Source organism: Dermacentor albipictus, chromosome 9 (assembly GCF_038994185.2).
Source record: "Dermacentor albipictus isolate Rhodes 1998 colony chromosome 9, USDA_Dalb.pri_finalv2, whole genome shotgun sequence".
Taxonomy (NCBI): domain Eukaryota; kingdom Metazoa; phylum Arthropoda; class Arachnida; order Ixodida; family Ixodidae; genus Dermacentor; species Dermacentor albipictus.
Genome location: NC_091829.1, coordinates 132,930,345 through 132,950,156, shown reverse-complemented (window position 1 = coordinate 132,950,156; position 19,812 = coordinate 132,930,345). Strand labels below are relative to the sequence as shown.

The 19,812-nt window shown below is 45.3% G+C and overlaps 1 protein-coding gene across 14 annotated transcripts in view; it reads right to left on the bottom strand.

The window, feature by feature from the left end:
- Positions 1-7,927: 7,927 nt before the first annotated feature.
- LOC135915563 (receptor-type tyrosine-protein phosphatase kappa-like) overlaps positions 7,928-19,812 on the bottom strand; it is a 682,443-nt gene continuing 670,558 nt past the window's right edge. For 10 of the 14 annotated variants that reach the window (XM_065448678.2, XM_065448676.2, XM_065448677.2 and 7 more), the window contains 4 exons: positions 17,549-17,684; positions 16,648-16,690; positions 12,197-12,351; positions 7,928-9,620 (listed from right to left, as the gene is read on the bottom strand). In XM_065448678.2, the coding sequence (XP_065304750.2) occupies positions 9,552-9,620; positions 12,197-12,351; positions 16,648-16,690; positions 17,549-17,684 (403 nt within the window). In that variant the 3' untranslated portion in view covers positions 7,928-9,551. Of the gene's footprint in view, positions 9,621-12,196; positions 12,352-16,647; positions 16,691-17,548; positions 17,685-19,812 lie in introns of those variants that run through there. The other 4 variants (XM_070525415.1, XM_070525417.1, XM_070525414.1 and 1 more) reach the window with 3 other exon arrangements.

Here is a 19,812-nt window from a genome sequence, read left to right as displayed (position 1 = left end):
TTGATTCGGTATCGTCTACCGTGAAATTAATAGGGACAGCGAGTGAGTGAGGCGAACACGCAGGTTGACAGACGAAAAAAAAATATGCGAAGCTAATGCACACAGCGTGAACTACCGCGGTGTTGAAACGCAATTCTCATTTTAAATCTATTCCCCTGGCAAGCAGGAGACAAACCACGGCCTTTGATCGGATGTTTGTAAAGTGAGAACAACAGACATGGCGCAAAAGTAAGGTCATACACAGGACAGGGGCTACTTGCAGCTCTACGAAGGCTCACTGACGCAACGTTCGCCCCTCTTTTTTTTATGTGATATTCTTCCAGTATCAAGCGGGCCTGCTCACTGTGGCTTTCATCTAGACTCTTTGCGTCACGAAATAATGCCTCACATCCTTGGCAAGAGTTCATGTGATCCGACATATGCGTCCTTTCAATCTTTTTTAATATTCAAGGCGTGCTCTCCAAATCTGTCATTCACACACCTTCCGCTTTGAGCGATATACCTTTTGCCACAGGTCAAGGGAATGTCATAGAGGACTCCACTGGTGCAGTTTAGATAGGGCCAACGGTGCTTTCGGCAACCTCGCCTTGTTTCGCATGTTGTAACTATGCGAGGGCAAAGGCGGTCAAGTTCGCGCTTTAAAAACGTTTGTCATGTATGCACGTTTGTGCATACATGACAAACCCATGACAAGCCCCACAAAAAGGTCTTCTAAGCCATATATAATCGGCCTCAGTTTTTTTGATGTCATGCTTCGAGAATCAAATTAAAAAAGTATTGAATGGATAAATTTTGATAAATTCTGATAAATAAATTCTTTGTGTATCGCTCCTGGTGTTCCTTAACCTTGCCACTTCGTCAACAGTAACTGGCGTAGAGGGAGAACAATGGCAGAAATGCTGATACCTTTACTCCTGCAAATACAGTGTTGGATATGTGACACATTCACGAGCACTTTGCACTTAAGTGACGGACGCGAAAGACATCACTTGGCCAACGTAGGCACGAAATGAGAATTCATCACATTTCATAATATTCCCCTCCAAGTAACACAACTCGCTATAGTAGAACCTCTTGAACTTTGTATGCTCGAGGTATACGCTAAAACAGCACAAGAACATGAATATACGCGGCGATTTCGTAGAAAGGCAACACCGCAAAGCAAGGAGACCAAGCAAATAACGGGGAAGGCGGAAGATAGAAATTCAATACGATGACCAAAACGAGAACGAGGTTAAAGCAGGAGCAAGCGTTTCGACAAGTGGACTTGTCTTCTTCAAGGCGACATATGCTTTCCTCGCCGAAGTATATATACGTGGGTTTCTTGTAAAGAAGAGAGGGTGTAAGGCGGGTGGGTGCGGCAACGAGCGAAGGTGTGTCAGCATGTGGAATTGAGAATAAAGGAGCGCTGTGCGCAAGGCCAGTGACCTAGCCGTCTGTCAATCACGCGTCAACGCCCGCGTGTTAGCCGGCGTGTCAACGGCGTCTGGCACGCCGGCGGGAAGAAAAAGAAAAGGAAGGAAAAGGAAAAAAAAAGAAAGCTAAGAAACCAAACCCAGTGCTGTTGTCTATAGCTTGAAATTTAGCATAGCGAATAGATTCCATAGCTCGCTTTGAAACGTTTCTGCCTATTGGTTGCAATATCTTGAACTCATTGATAAGGTATGATTCTCTGTCTTTTCTTTCTCTTCTAGAACGTAAATTTTAGTGTAAGATGTAGAAATTAAGTTCATCAAATTTATCACCTAGTTGGTTGAAGTGCTCGGCGACAGCTTTGGGAAGCTTCTTAGCTGTGTCCACGTGATGTCTGTTTAATCTGACTTTCATTGATTGTCCCGTTTCACCGATGTATTGTTTCTTACAGATTCATGCATATAAATCACATCCGAACTTGTGCAAGTAAAGTTAGATTTGACTTCGTGTGTATAACTATTTGCGATGTTTTTAATTTTAATATCACTTTGAATGTGCCTGCAGGTATTGCACATGGGGCGACAATATGCTTTTATTACGGGGGAATGCTGTTTACTGACTTTTGCGTGCACTAACATGTCTTTAATGTTCCTGTTGCGGCGATAGGTAAGCCTTGGTACATTGGGGAACGCTTTTCTCAGGCGCTAGTTACTTGATAATATTGGGTGTTATTTCCGTAGGATGTTGCTTATATTCGGGAGTGTATTAGAATATTTTTTTTTACAAAAGCCGGCGGTCTCTCAGTTTTGGGGGGACTGCTTCTTCGCCGATTCTGACTGTCTCTCCAATCTTGACGTCGTATCATGGGCTCCACCGCGAGCAACTGGAGGATACTTCCTTTCTGGTAGCTTTGTTTTAAGGTCATTTAGGTGGTAGGTATAATCATGGTCTTCGCTGCAGATTCTTCTTATTCGTTTCGCTTGTCCGACAAAAATTCCTTGCTTGCAGGGTCACGGGTGATGACTGTTGTAGTCTAAATATTGTTGGCTATCCGTAGGCTTCCGGCAAAGTGTCATTCCCAGTTTTACGTTTTCTATGTTGATCGTCATGTCCAGGAAGTAGATCTGACTAGGAGAGTGGTGAGCAGTAAGTTTATTACTCGGGTAAAAGCGATTGAAATGGCTAGTCAATTTGGTTAACGCGCTTGATCCGTATTCCCATATTAGAAATAGGTCGTCAATGTAACGAAGATAGGTGTGGGGTTTTAAAGGGTAGGATTTCAACAGGTCTGCTTCAAGCTGTCCCATGAATGTGTTCGCATACGTGGGAGCGAAGGCAGTACCCATGCTCGTGCCGAAAGTTAGCAGGTAGTGAATAGAATCTAATTCGAAATAGTTGTGCGAAGTAGTTGAACTCAACTACTTCGAATTAAATTCGAAGTGGTTGAGTTGAGCCTATTGTGTTTAATAAGAACACATCTACTGAGTCAATATCTAAATTTTTACATCACCACCTGTAGAACATCCCCACCACCCTCCCATTTTTCGTTCAAGACATGCCGCACTTCCTTCGAATTATCGACCGCATCAACGGCAACCAAATCGTTTCCGACCGCGCTATTCTAGTCACTTTGGATGTTTGTGACCTTCACACCAACATACCCATGTGTGAATGAATTGAAGCCGTTTCTAAATTCCTCGCAATCAATCCCCAAGCGCACACACCTGAAGTTTACCTGTCGCTCCTTAGATTAGTTCTCACACTCAAATATTTCGAATTCGATTCTATACACTACGTGCAAATTTTCGGCACTAGCATGGGTACGCCATTTGCTCCCACGTATGCGAACATTTTCATGGGACAGCGTGAAGCAGACCTGCTGAAATCCTACCCGTTAAAACCGCACACCTATCTTCGTTACATTGACGACATATTTATAATATGGGAACGCGGCACAAGCGCCTTAACCGATTTTATTAGCCATTTCAATCGCTTTCACCCCAGTATTAAATTTACTGCTCACCTCTCTCCTAGTCAGATCAAGTTCCTGGACACGACGGTCCACATAGGAAAAGGAAAACTGAGAACGACACTATACCGGAAGCCAACGGATAGCTAGCAATACTTAGACTACAACAGTCCTCACCCGCGACACTACAAGCAAGGAATTTTCGCCTCACAAGCGAAACGAATAAGAAGAATCTGCAGCGAAGACCACGATTATATCCACCATCTAAATGATCTGAAAACAACGCTAGCAGAAAGGAACTATCCCCAAGTTGCTCTCGATAAAGCTTATGATGCCGCGTCAAGATTGGGGAGACAGGATTGGCGAAGAAACCGCCCACACCATAATCTGACAGACCGCTTGCCTTTATAAGAAAATGTTCTAATGCCAGTGGCGTAGCTAGGTCTTCTGGCACCCGGGGCCCATAGGTCTCTGTCACCCCCCCCCCCCCCCTCCCCGGCTGTAGTCGAGGAAGGCGAAGGATATCAACAAGTTCCGGGTGTCTTCAGACGTATATGACACCCCCGCCCCCCCCCCCCCCTCTGTCCCCATGAAACCGGGGCCCACGCCCCCTCCCCCCCCCTGTTGCTACGCCACTGTCTAATGCACTCCCGAACATAAACAACATCCTACGAAACTACCACCCAATATTATCAAGTAACGCACGTCTGAGAAAAGCATGTCCGGATGTACCTGGGGTACCTATGGCCACAACAGGAACATTAAAGACATGTTAGTGCACGCAAAGGTCAGCCAACAGCATTCCCGCGTAATAAACACATGTCGCCCCAGGTGCGAAACCTGCAGGTACCTTCAAAGTGACATTAAAATTAATAGCACCACAAATAGTAATACAGACGAAGTGAAATCTAGGTTCACTTGTACAAATTCAGATGTGATTTATATGCTTGAATGGTCCTTCTGTAAGAAACAATATATCGGTAAAACAGGAAAATCAATGAACGTCAGATTAAACGAACATCGCGCGGACACAGCTAAAGAGCTTCCCAAAGCCGTCGCCGAACATTTCAACCAACCAGGTCATAACTTTGATGAACTTAAACTCTACATCTTAGAGTCAAATTTCCGTTCTGAACGAGAAAGAAATTACAGAGAATCATACCGTACCGATAAGTTCAAGAATGCAACCAATTGTAACCAATAGGCATAAACGTTTCAAAGGTAGGTTTATAATCAATTCGCTATGCTAAATGTCAAGCTATAGAGAACAACACTAAGTTTGGTTTCTTAGCTTTCTTTTTTTTTTCTTTTCCGCCCTTTCTTTTTTCTTCCAGCCGGCGTGTCAGACGCCGTTGACACGCCGGCTAACACGCGGGCGTTAAAACGTGATTGACAGACTGCCAGTTAACTGGCCTTGTGCACAGCGCTCCTTTATCCTGAATTCGACACGCTAACACACCTTCGCTCGTTGCCGCACCCACCCGCTCCCTTACACCCTTCTCCCCTTTAGAAGAACCCCATCTATAGAAACTGTGCCGAGGAAAGCATATGTCGCCTTGAAGAAGGCAAGTCCACTTGTCGAAACGTTGGCTCCTGTTTTCGCCTTGTTCTCGTTTTGCTGAAGTAAATAACGGTCATCTTATAGTTCCTGCGGGACTGCTCCGATATCGATACTTATCAAGTTAGAAAGCTAGCGAGGCTACGAACTTCGGCGATATTGCGGCTTATATGGATTAGCACCGACGATACAAACAGAGAAGCTGAGCGCGCGAGCACCGGAACCATACGGCGAAAAGCAGCTGCACGAGTAGAGCGTGCCGCCGCCAGCCCCGTCATGAGCTTGTGCGCGGCGCGTATCGGGCGGCAACGGTGAGACGTTCGGTTATGGACGAAAAAATGTCAAGGCCATTCGGGTCATTTTATTGTTGCTCTCGAAGCAGCGTTCCTAAATGGAAGTTGTAGTCCGTTCACTGAACCTGACGCCTTCGTATTTTTAGTTCTCATGCGGGGAGCTTCAGCCTACAGCGGACTTGTAAGGATGTCTTTATAAGTAGAATACATGAGCTCTCTAAATTACTGAAAGCTGAACACGGGGGTGAAACAGCACGGAACGTAGGATTTCTGCGGGCTAAGAGGCATGCTCCAAAGCTGGCAGACATCACGTGTTAGTGCCTGGGAGGCAACAGCAGAGACTAACGGAACAATTAATAGTTTGCTGTGACTGGACCACTGCGATGTGTGGCTCCATACAGAATATTCGCAAGCAGGAAAATATAATTAGGGCTTTGCGCGCTGAATATTATGTACGCATTAAGACTTCGCTAGAAGTAGCATGCGGTACGATTGTGCACAGAAATACCTCTCACTGCTTTCTTAAATTTCCCGCAGGCATTAACAATGAAGTCGTTGTAAGGTTAAAAACTATTTTCTTCCCCTTTCATGCACAGGGGTAGCCATGCCGGTACCAGGAACAGCAGATGCAAGCCACTGTTTACCTGTTTTGGAAGGCTTGTCGGAGTTCCGATTATCCTTTACTTTTCGTAGACATAGAGTTACTGCAGGCACAGTGGGTACTAGCAGGCTTAAAAAGGCTAACGTAACCTGGTTGTCACAGGCAAGTTTACCACGATTGGTAGAAATGGACTTGGCGTATTCGCTTTGTTGAACCGTTTGCATCTACTGGCAACAAATTTCTCCGTGATAGCAATTACGTACTTCGCAGTCTTGTCGTCGCTCACTTACTGACCTTTCACCTAGGCGCTTACTTGACATCGTAAATCTAAATATTACGCGCTATCATGACAGATGTCAAGCACGAACGGGCTGGGTAATGGATTTTCGAGTGCAACGCTTCAGGTATTTCATCCATGGTTCAAGCACCCTCAGTCAACTATACAAGATGTAGGCACGGAGTACAGTTTTGCTTGAAGCTGACTGGACATTTAAAAATTTTATTTTTAATTGCGCATTTAATTATGGTACCACGCATTTTGGTTTGTTTTGACACTTCTGTTCGCCATGTTGCACTTGGCAAGAACATAGTCAGGCGAGAGAAGACATCTAATGGAGAGCAATAAATGTGACACGGAACTGGCACTCAAAGACTGAGGTGTCGCACCTAAAGCAATCACGTGATAATGCGTGCGTAGGAACGAACATTCTTGTAAGCCTGCGCAAGTGCACTGACGCCGGGAGGCGCGTCTTGGTGTCGTCTGCTGTGATAGTGTCCGGGTACCCGCTGTGCTTGCTCAGTGGCTATGCTGTTGGGCTGCTGAACACGAGGTCGCGGGATCGAATCCCGGCCCCGGTGGCCGCATTTCTATGGAGGCGAAATGCGAAAGCACCCGTGTACTTAGATTTAGGTGCACGTTAAAGAACCCCAGATGGCCGAAATTTCCGGAGTCCTCCACTACGTCGTGCCTAATAATCAGAAAGTGGTTTAAGCACGTAAAACCCCATAATTTAATCTTCTTTAAATACTGTCCGGGCGTGCCAGAGAAGTGTTGTGGTGCAGCCAATTTTACTTGCAGAAGCACACGGCCATTTCTGCACAGCAGCCTCGCGTTTGTTCAACCGGCGTATCCCTGAACCGAAGGGTAAGCGTCGACTCGAGCAAGCTTCGAGGGTGTCTCGGGCATGACAAGAGGGTCCGAATCGTTAGACCCTGGCGAAAAGGAAGGTTTGCTGGCATCGATGCAGTTCATTCGGCTGAGCATGACCAAACCGTGGACGCTTTACATACGGCATAAAACGCCTGTTTGGCTTTCCCGCTAACGAAATGCGAATTTAACTGCCCAACACGCCTTGCTCACAGCCTGTGTAGTATATTTGCGTGTGTCATGGTTGCGCAAGAGCGCTGGGCTCAGGTTTCTGGGTGCGCACAGTGAATGCGATGTCGCAGTGCAGACGTATGCCTAGCGATGACTCTACGCGGAGGTTACGTAGTGAAAACTGAATGATTACGTAAAGAAGGGCAGACAAAGCAACGAACGCAGTATCGTCTGTTGGTGTGCGTTCTTTCCTGCCCTCGTATCACAAGAAAGTCAGAAAAGTACACTACTGCAAAGTGGAGACCACACACGCAAGCCGCAGTGCGCTCTTTCTTTAGCTATCATACATCCCTTTATAACTGCATCTCAATAGAGCAAAAGCGCAAGGGACAAGATAACCGGAGAAAGCATCGCGTGCACTGTTACTCTATTACGTTACGACGCATACGAACCAACCCAAGCAATTGTTTCGCCTTTATAATTACATCAATATGATGTAGACATGATTACTGATTCTTAGGTGCTTTTTCTTCTCTTTGCTGGCTTCATTTTCGCTGAATACAACTCCTGCGTGTTTTGCTTAGGAGCACTATCGATCGGATGAAAGTCATTACAAAATTATGAGGCCTCCTAGTGCGAGTTGCACGCCACTAGGAAGAAGAAAGGTTGCGACGTGCTGTATGTGGATGTAGTAATCAGGAGGATGTGTGCGGCCACAATTCGACTTCGTTCTAGCGCAAGAGGTTTCTCTGTTTGCAGTGAAATGAAAAGACTCTAACGTGCTCAACTCACGCTTTATTGGGAACAAGGCAAGGCACTTTCTTTTTCCTCTCGGCACCCCAAATTGCGGAATTTTTGGTGCACAGCAACACACAGAGAGAATACAATAGAGCTGTGCCTAATTTCCGGACACAAGGTTTTTGCGACATCGTATACCCGACACTTTGTTTCAAACAGGCGCGCAGGACTTGCGGCAACGACACAGCCCATTCACATAGAATATCTACATCATCGCAGCCAAAGGCGCGATCTGAGATGAAATCTGGTGCGATGATGTTCAGATAATAATTTTGCTAATGCGATCGGTAGAAATTACCAGCAACTCCCGATTGAGAACACACATACCTAAAGTCAGTCAACCTCGAGAATCTCCTTTATGCTGAAACCTAAACAAAACAGGAGGCAATCTCGAATTACAACAATTATCACTGAATCTGACAGCAAATTATATAGGCGCATCTAAACGTAAATTTTTGTCGTAATCAACACAAACTGCTGAAATTACCACAAGTAGGAAAGGGATCTCTCAGTGTTGTGTGAACTTTTGTGTGAATAGGTTTTTTTTCTGCGTTAATCAAATAGTTGTTGCCCGTGCTGCTATATTGCATAACATGAAAAAATGCCAATAATGTACACCTAAGAATCTATCTACAATTTCTCAGGCCAATGAAAGAATAAACTAAGTTCATAACTACAAACTCGCATGAAGCGCATACAGCAAGAAAGTGCAAAATTGAGCAATGCAGTTTGCATTCAACACAGAAAACAGCTCAAATGATGAAATAAAGGAATCTGCGATATACACAGGTGCTAATGCATGTAAAGATATCAGATCCCATCGTAAAGGATGACTCGCGCGAAGACATCGTAAAGCAACAAAGCATGAAGTTCATCGTCACATTTCAGGGTCCCTTCGTTGGTCTTTAACAGTTGCTGCACACCAAAATATCACGTCACATCATGTCATGTCAGGATACAGAGATCAGAGTCTGTTATCCGATGGAGCAAACGTCTGCGTGATAAATCGCTAAGGTTGAACTGTATGGTGAAAAATGCAAGAAGTAATATTAATGGTACCTGCATTCTGTTTTAACTTTCAAAAATAAAATGAAAAGTTTTGAACATGAGAGGTTCAGAATTTACATGCCCCAAATTTAGCCTTGGCGATGCATCTAGTAGTACGGTACTAGCGGCTTCGCTTGGCCTGTGGACAGGAGACATCAGCAGGAATCAGAGTTATTCAGTGATGCACTTTGTGTTCACACGCCCTTCAATAGAATGGCGCGTGTATACGTCATATATAATTTCTGGGTGGACACAACGTTCGGACAAACGATAAACAGCCGACGCCTACAGTTCAGTGAGAAGTAAGTCATAATGAAAATAATATAAAGCAGCTTTAGATCACAGAAATGCATCGCGGAGACTCGGCAAGAAAATATGAGAACAGTCAGGAAGTGATAATTCAAAAAGTAGTAGCCACACCAGCTACCGTTTTTCTTCCCGAAGGCCTCCCGGGTCGTGGGCATTTCTGTAGCCTCGAACAATCGGGGTTCTATGGGGGCCGCCATCGCACGGGACGGAATGGATGTCGGCGAAGGAATCTCCACCTTCTTGAATCAGCGAAGCTTGCTGTGCTTGGGAGTAGCCAATGCGCAGGCCACTTCGTAGAGTAAGCGGTACTGGTTCTGCAGGGAGGTAGATTCCAGGTTAGTGTGCAACACAAAAGAAAGTCGCAGCTTCGGCCCGAAGCAGCAATTGCGATAGCATATTTGTAGAAGCTATACGAAATATGGATAGTACTTTTGACGGCAGTATAAACCTGGAAACATTCGCTTATAGCTGAATTAACGAGCATGGTGTCAGCGCGAACCACGAACACATCACACTCGATAAGAGCGGACAGTCGCTGGCAAAATGCAGGTGGGAGCCAGCGCGGCAGCAGCAGAGACGACGCGACATTGGTGCTGCGTATAGCTTCAACGCAAGAGCGGCGAGAACACAGCACGCACGAAGATAGGAGCCGTCTGCAAATCCCTTTAAAGATACGGCGCACGTGACAGTGCGAAGTACGCACTTGTTGGCGGAGTCGAAACCGCCCTCCTCACCTGTCCGGCGCTGTCTCCCCACTTTCCTGCCACCACGCGCGAAAATGAGCCGCGATCGTCAGTACCCCTTGCGCTCGGTCGTGAAATGTGCGGTTACTGCGGGAGAACCACGGCGCCCCCTCCTCCTTTCCTCTTACCGGCATTTCGCGCGACAATCTCCGCTGTCCTCCTGAACGCGCGCCAGATTGAGCCACGATCGTCGGCTTCCCTCACTCACAACTTAAGACGCGCGGGCATCAGCCTTGAAGATTTTACGGAACACCACTGCTACGGCAAAAATCTCTCGAGTGCCAATCGCAATAAAAAGAAGAAAAAAGAAGTACGGCAAAACTCATCTCACGATGACTGCGTATGTGAGTAGCAATAAAGCAACGTAGCAGCAAACAATATTCCTGAAGCCACGTCTCTTTAACGTGTCAAGTGGTAATTCTGAGACTGGCGTTGTTTCGACTATATACCACATAAATGTATCCCATCATCCCACTTTGCTAAGACGCTCGCTTGCCAAGGTTCCCTATTAGCATCTAGGGATGACGACGACGATATCAAGCTGTGCACTGAAGATGGAATCACGAAGGAATGATATTGATTCGAACGACAAACGCATATAACGATAATGGCATGAAGAGAATGATGTGTTGATTCCTAAATTATGACGATGGTATAACGACGACAACATGACTATGACGACATGAGGACAATGAATTCATTACGACGAAGACGACAACGCCGTGACGATGACGGTATGACTAAAACCGGCTGAACAAGTGGGAATCATCAAGATGGCAAGCATGACGACGGTGGTAGGACAAATGCTGTTTGATCGTCGCTTTGTGACGACGAAGCAATGATGGCGTGAGAATAACGGCATAGTCACGCTTGAATGACGAAAGCATGATTATGGTAGAATTATGAGCAAGAATGACGCCGATGGATTGACGAAGGTGGTATGACGGTGACGGCCTGACAATAGGGTAACGATACTGAAGTGATTTGCGATGGTGAAACGACGCTGGTGTGACGAAGAGGTGACGGCGTGACGAGGATGGCGCAACGAGAGTAGTACGTTTAAGTTAGAATGATGACGATGCAACGATTACAACGGCATCTAGACGATGTTTGGCAACAAATCCACGAGACGACTGTGTGACGACGATGGGCTCACCATGGCTGGACAATGAAGAGTGCAATGGCGTCACGGTGAATGTATTATGAAACCTGTGTGAAGGTGATGGCCTGACGACGACTGCACGATGATGGCACGACGACACTAAGACGAAAGTCTAACGATGACACATGACTCTGACACCATGACAGCTCCAGTTCCTCAACCTGCCTTGGCATTCTATACATGATAACATTAATGCACTCACCTTCACTCAAAAATGCACTCTATATACATGATAACATTAATGAAGCTCCTTACGATATGAGACTAAAAAGAAAACGGACCCTAAACACAAGGACCAAGTATGGTGAACAGACAACCAGGTACCAAGTACTAACAATCCTAAATAAGCTAGAAGATAACATTGATTTCAGTATGACAAGAAACGCCTTCAAAAACCATGTGAAAGAATTTTTACTAACACAGTGTTTGAGAGAGTGATTATTGCTACATAACTATATTATACCCCCTTTTTTCTGTTTTTTCTGTTTTACGTGGATATGTACATGTTCATGGTTACTTTAGTGTACTATGGTAATTTACCTGTATACTATTTACGTTATTGACTGTGAACTATATATTACTATCTATATTATCTATATTAGTAAACAAACTGTAACCCAAAAATTTTTTGTTATTTCTGTTCTCAGTTTGTGTAAACTCGTGTATAATGTGTTAAAATGTGTAACGTTGTGTGTGTCCGCTCACTGCCAATGAACTACCACTAAATAATGTATAATAAAAGCTTATATTGGGGGTACAGGGGCCCCTGTCAGGCGCTGTGCGCCTTTTGCCCCTGCACCTTTCTTGAAAGTGTATTCAAGATGAAATAAACATTCATTCATTCATTCATTCATTCATTCATTCATTCATTCATTCATTACCGCCCCAAACATGTAGGCTGGGCATACCTTCCTAGGGCAAAAAAAAAAGCTTTGCTAGATTACTCATCCGTCCACTCCAAATTAATAAGGAACGGGATATTCACTCCCTGTATTAAAGCGGCCATCTCGACGTCTTGCCCACATGCAATCAACGAAAGCGTTGCGTCCCACTTGGAAAGGCTGAGAGCGAGCTGCATGTAATTGTCGGAGCGTGTGGGAGACTGGCAAGGTGGAAAAGGCAAGGTGGCAGTCCAAACTCCTGGAAACAAACCGTAGAAATGTGGCCGTTTTACCATACGTCCACAAATTGGCACATGGCCTTAAACATGGCCTTAAACAGGTAGCAAGGCGTTACCACATTCTGAAAAAGTTTTATGCACCTCAAAAGTTGACAGCAATCTGTTCAAAGCTGCACAGGCAAAGGAAGAAGGCGGCAAAAAGAAAAAAAAGAAAAGAAAAACGATGCAGTATCAAGCACACAGCCCCGTTGGTTCCTTGTGCCAGGGGAGTTGTGTATAAGTTACCATTATCCTGTGACGCATTGTACATCGGCCAAGCTAGACGATGCGTTAATGAAAGATTAGGAGAGCACCAAAGATTCCTTATAGGACATTCCCTTGATAACCTTCATAAACATAGCAGCTCGTGTGGCAAGAACGACAAGCAAAACAACATCCAATGCAAACCGCTATTCGACAAAACAACAATTCCATTTAGGCACAGGGATCACCTCGTGCATGAGCTCATGGAAGCCTTCCAAATGCGGATCAGCGGAGATAAGTGCGTCAGTCAGACTTCCAGCCGCTCTTCTGACAGGAAGTTTCGGTTCCTGACCAACTCAATCGGGTACATGTTTAAGGTGCTAGCCTTGTTTTGTTCTGCCTGGAGTTTGCTATTTTTTCGTGCATGAGTTTGGAGTAAATTTCATTTGTGAGTAAGCGCTCGTCCTTGTCTTTTCTCAGCTTATCCTCGTGATTCCGCGCATGCGTTTTCTGTATGCACTTCAACCAACTCGCGCAACTATTTGCTTCCCTTCTAAACAAGCTGCCCGAGCAGAGAGACAGTGTCGCCACCGAGAGCACTTTGTCCTTCAGAACCGAATTCCTTGCTATAATATATCGTAAATTCAAAACACCTAAATAGCAGAACTGCGAGTCGGCCTAGTTCGAACAGATTTATCCTAACACTTTTTGTGCGCAAACAAACAGGGACAAGCAATAGAAGAAACACAAGGACGAGCGCTAAATAGCTGCGCTAGAATTTCGTATTCGGGAGTATCATAATGTGAAGAAGCAGGAGCTTGATGTGGGCGAGCTCGTGCAACACACTTGAAGAGAAATGTGCGGAGTATAACCAACCCTTGTATATAAGTTTAACTGATTACGAGAAAGCGTACTTAAAGAAGGGAATTGCGCTAAAAAAGACACGGACGAGTAAGGACATGGACGGGCGCAAACTCGCGACTCGCGTCCATGTCCTTACTCGTCCATGTCTTTTTTAGCGCAATTCCCTTCTTTAAGTATGTACGACCGACTCGCCCAACAACGTGCTCTCCTGAACCACGAGAAAGCGTCTGATTCAGTCGAAACATCAGCAGTCATGGAGGCATTACGGAATCAGGGTGTAGACGAGCCGTATGTAAAAATACTGAAAGATATCTATAGCGACTCCACAGCTACCATAGCCCTCCATAAAGAAAGCGACAAAATCCAAATAAAGAAATGCATGAGGCAGGGAGATACGATCTCTCCAATGCTATTCACAGCGTGTTTACAGGAGGTATTCAGAGACCTGGATTGGGATGAATTGGGGATAAGAGTTAATGGAGAATACCTTAGTAACTTGCGATTCGCTGATGATATTGCTTTGCGTAGTAACTCAGGGCACAAACTGCAATGCATGCTCACTGACCTGGAGAAGCAAAGCAGAAGGGTGGGTCTAAAAATTAATCTGCTGAAAACTAAAGTAGTGCTTAACAGTCTCGGGAGAGAACAGCAATTTACAATAGGCAGCGAGGCACTGGAAGTCGTAAGGAAATACATCTACTTAGGGCAGGTAGTGACGGCGGATCCGGATCATGAGACGGAAATAATCAGAAGAATAAGAATGGGCTGGGGTGCGTTAGGCAGGCATTCTCAGATCATGAACAGCAGGTTGCCATTATCCCTCAAGAGAAAAGTGTATAATAGCTGTGTCTTCCCAGTACTCACGTACGGGGCTGAAACCTGGAGACTTACGAAAAGGGTTCTACCTAAATTCAGGACGACGCAACGAGCTATGGAAAGAAGAATGATCGGTGTAACGTTAAGGGATAAGAAAAGAGCATATTGGGTGAGATAACAAACGCGAGTTAATGTCATCTTAGTTGAAATCAAGAAAAAGAAATGGGCATGGGCAGGACATGTAATGAGGAGGGACGATAACCGATGGTCATTAAGGATTACGGACTGGATTCCAAGGGAAGGGAAGCGTGGGAGGGGGCGGCAGAAATTTAGATGGGCGGATGAGATTAAGAAGTTTGCAGGGACAACTTGGCCATAATTAGTACATGACCGGGGTATGTAGAGAAGTATGGGAGAGGCCTTTGCGCTGCAGTGGGCGTAAGCAGGCTGATGATGATGATGACCTGAAGAGAAAACAGCGCCAAAATGACGCGGACTATAAGAACTTGTACGACAGACAGGGAGCTATTGACAGTCGTGTATGTTGCTTTTCTAGACCGCGTCTTTTTAACGCTGTTTTTTCTTCAAATATCCTAATTGTCGGTGAAATTTTATATGCTCTTTCTATATTTTTGTCTCAGTGTCGTGAAAATTGCCACCCTGTAAAGGCCCTAAAGGGCTCACAGTATCGAAAATAAATAAACAAGCAAACAAACGCATAAATAATTCAGTTGTGGGTAGTTTACGCAAAATACGAGGTCGGCTCTAAGGGTGGGTTAAAAAATGAAAGTTAGGGAAGTCAGTGGCAACTAATTAAAAATAATTTACGATCTAAATAAGAAGGGCGATGGTTTGGGCTAGTTGATTTCCCATGAGACTGTCTGGTGCAGCGCGAAGCGGGACATCGGAAAAAACGAGGACAAGCGCTTACTGCAACCTGAAATTTTTGTGTCTGATACAAGAAAAAACAGAGGAAAAAACAACATAAAATATATGTATATAAATAAAACATCAACAATAAAGACGAAAAACCAAGATATCATCACCGCTAACTGGTCGCGCTGCCATCTTCTAAGACTGCCTGCCAGCTTCCTTCGTGATAACGCCACGGGTGGCTCACTGATGCGTGGGTATACTTCACGTGCCACATTAGCCAACTCAGCGATGACGCGCGCTCGATCCCCCCTCTGTGTGAAGATTACTTCTGTTTTGCCACACAGAGGGGTGCATCCGCATGCGCTGCAGAATCGCCTCGAAATGTATCGCACGCTACGTAGGTCACACAGGCAGGTTTCTGAACGGTCGTCTGCGTGAGCATGCGAATAATTTCAAATATGTAAAGGTAAGTTTCTTAGCCCTGAATTGCAGCGCATACGAATGTACCCCTCTGGTTCGAAAAATAAGAGTAATCTTCCCAGAAAGGGACGATCGAGCGCATGATCGCTGAATCGGCTAGCATGCAACGCGAACTTTTCGATGTTCACATGTTCATGTTCAAATTCAGCTTTTTCCCCCGCTCAGTCGAAGACTAGAATTCATTACCTGGGTCCATTCGCTCATGCTCATCCCATATTTTTGCAACCGCCATCCCAGATGCATAATCGTGCTCACCCGTGCCTAGCGACATTTGTATGACTTCTTGTGTATTTTTCGTTCATCAGTGCTCTTTTGAAAAAGTGTTCACTTGTGTTTATTTGTGTATTTTCCTTTCATCAGTGCTCTTTAAAAGTGTTCACTTGTGTTTACCGCTGTATACTCCAATGCATTTTCTGTACCTTTTCTTAACCCACTTCTGCTATAGCGCAAATTGCGCTGCAGTATATGTATAAATAAAATAAATAAAAACTAAGCCCATGCATAAGTAAGCCATCCTTGGCGATATCACGCAGTTGGCATTAACAGAATGTCAGTGCGACCAGTGAGCGTTAATGGGGTCTCTGTTGCTCCTCTTCATTGTTGATGTTTTATATATATATATATATATATATATATATATATATATATATATATATATATATATATATATCATGTTCTGTTCCTTCTATATAACCCGTTGTACAGGACAATAAAATTTTAGTTGGCAGCAGGCGCTTGTCCTCGTTTTTTCCTGTCCCGCTTGCCGTTGCATCACACAGTCTATGTAAGAAGCGAGTATTGCTCGTCAAGCTGGTGCACAACCGTAAAGGAGTAGGCTTTGACGTGAAACAGACAACGTCTATTCGAACACACACATACTGCCTGCGCCGTTTATTCATGTATTCGTTTATTGCAGTCGCCTGTGTCGCACTAAAATGTAGTTATTCACAGTTATGATCTAATAGCTTCGCCACAACCACCTGAAACTTCAGCTACCAGCAGCCATTGCGGTGAATCTGGTGCATGACAAAACTTGCCTTTGTTGCTCCAATTCGCTTGCGCGAACAACACAATCTGGCTCTGAAAAAAAAATAGTTACATTGCGCTCATTTTTATTTGGTTATCCGAGTGTAACTTCTGCACAGCCCACTTTTCAGATACTGAGTCGAGATTAATTTAGGGACTTATCGTTGTCAACACTAAAAAAAAAAGAAGTCATTGTAGATGAGAACTACTTCCCACACCGAAGTTTTGATGAGCTTAGGTTGCAGAGGGAATACAAAGAGGTTGGCGTTCAGAACGAGTAGCAGCATTTGGTCTGCGACTGTCGGCGCTGTCGGTACACATAACTATACGGCGACGACAGCGAAGCTTTGCTGCAGGGACGGCATCGAAATGTTGTCGTGAATGCATGCCATTGAGGCAGGTGAGCATATTCTCCAAGAAAAAAAAATGACCTTACTCACGGATAGTTTGTATAACGATAGTTTCTAAGATTCAGCTCTGTATTATACACATAAAGAGGTCGTTTTCATGGGGTGCATACATTCGCGATGTATTTAGCGGAAGTTTTTAAAGATTTCTTGCTGAAAGAAAACTAATGTATCAACTTTTAGTGTTCAGGCGAGCGAATATATGCAGCCAGTGGGTGCGGGCGAAGTGCAACGTCTGCTAACGCGGAAGCGCAGCCTCTTCCGATTGACTGCATTCCAGTCAGCCAACTGTGGCACAACACGCTCCTGCCCTGCATTGCAACACGAGACTCCACCAAGTACAAAAGAAAGCCATATTGTTGGCGGACGAGCTAAGCCTCAAACAGCGGATGTTCTCCTTTCTTTTTTTGAATGTGTAGCAGTGCGCTCTACTGCAGCGCTGCAGCACTTCTCTGAATAAGCGTGTCAAGAGGCTTCTGTCTCATTATTACCACCGCTTACGTACCAGGCAATGCAGGAATGTGGGCCTGTGCTGTCGCACTGTGCGGGCCGCCATGAGGATGTCGGCATGGCGCTCGGCCTGCAGCTGATCTGCCAGGAAGGACGCCGCGCAGAAGAGGCCCGACGCGGTGGCTCCATTGCTGCGATACGAGAACAAGGCTGTGCATATGGGAACAGCAGAACACACGTTCTTTCGTTAACTCTGAAAGCTCAGGAGGAGTGCGTTTTCTTCCATTTCTTCTCTATCCTTCTTTTACCACCCAACGGGAGTCACATTGTCAAGCGTACTTCCATAGCGTTTTTACGATGACCATGCTGCACATTTTAACAGATGTTACAAAGCTAAGTGTCGGACTCGCTTTTTTTGTATTTCTCGAATGTCGTCGGTGATTCTATAGCGAGGGAACGCTGTCACATCAAATGGCATGCGCGACGCAAATAGTGTTGCAGATTCTAACACGCATGACAGCCCCAACATTTACGCTGGAACCTACGACAAGTCATGTAAATATCCGACCCACTTGAACCATAGCTCACCTTCCAAAAACCGACGGCTATGCTTGCCGCTATCATAGTGCCTTGAGTGCCACTTCAGTTTTTTTGGGACGAGTTCAACCTATAAACATTTAAATTCCTGGCATAGTCCTAAATTCCTAAAATTGTTTGGGTACTTTGCGATTCTTCATTCTCACTGCATCATCATCGTCATCAGCCTATCTTATGTCCACTGCAGGACGAAGGCCTCTCTCTCCCTGCGATCTCCAATTACCCCTGTCCTAGCGCCAACCAATACCAACTTGCGTCTGCGAATTTCCTAATTTCATCACCCTACCTAGTTTCTTGCCGTCCTAGACTGCGCTTTCTTTCTGTTGGTACTCGTTCTGTTACCCTAATGGTCCACCAGCCATCTAACCTACGCGTTACATGGCCTGCCCAGCTCCATTTGTTTTTCCGTTAATGTCAATTAGAATATCGGCTATCCCCGCTGGCTTCCTGATCCACACCACTCTCTTCCTATCTCTTAATGTTGCGCCTAGTATTCTTCGTTCCATCGGTTTTTCAGCGGTCCTTAACTTGTTTTCGAGATTCTATGTAAACCGCCGAGTTTCTGCCCCATAAGTTATTACCGGTACAATGCATTGATTGTGCACACGTTTCTTTTCAATGCTAGTGTTAAGCTTCCGGTCAGGATAGGGCAATGTCTGCTGTATGCACTCGAACCCATTTTTATTCAATTGATTCGCAGCACTGGATCTTGACACGGACATGAAATAGGACAGGACGTGCTTTCATGTCCATGTCAAGATCCAGCGCTATGACTTCAATTGATGCAACGAACCAACCAGCCCAAAAATCTACACTCCATTTTTATTCTTCTACTGAGTTTCTTCTCATGATCAGGCTGCCCTGTGAGCAACTGACCAAGGTAAACGAACTCCGCAGACTCTAGATACTTACTGACAATCCTGGACTCTTGGTCCCTTGCACGGCTATTGATCATTATCCTTTGTCTACGGCATATTAATCTTCAACCCTTTTCTTACACTCTCTCTGTTAAGTCCCTCAACCATTTGTTGTAACTGGTCCACAGCGTTACTGAACAGGACAATGTCATCTGCAAACCGAAGGTTGTTGAGATATTCACCGTTGATCCTGACTCATAGAGTGATGCGGTGGCGTAGAGGTACAACATCCGCCTCACGTGCAAGAGGACCCTGGTTCGAATTCCGGTACCGCGCAATTTTCCACCGGATTAGAAAAAAATCCGCGTGTTGATAAGATTGCATAAACAGGCCTGGAGTGTGGCCTGAGCCCGGCGACGAGAACCGGTAGCGCACTCCCTCACCAGAGCAAGATTGACCACCATGGTGCAGTACTTGGCCACAACCTCCCATATGAACACAACATTCAAACCCCGGCCCTCAGTCCCCAGCAGCTGCGAAGCAACTGACCACGGCAGTGGTCAGATCTGCGACACAGTAGAGGGTGCTAAGAATCCCTGATTCCGGACAGGCCGCCATTGGAATCTGAACCTGCCAACGTTTAACGTTACAACGTTATCTAGTGAGGCGAGTCTAGCAGTGATGTTGGAGGAATTAGAGGGCAGTAAATGGGATATTGTAGGGCTCAGTGTAGTTAGGAGGACGAAAGAAGCATATGCAGTGCTAGAAAGCGAGCCCGTCCTGTGCTACCGGGACTAAGCGGAGAGACGAGAACTAGGAGTCGGATTCCTGATTAATAAGGATATAGCTGGTAACATACAGGAAT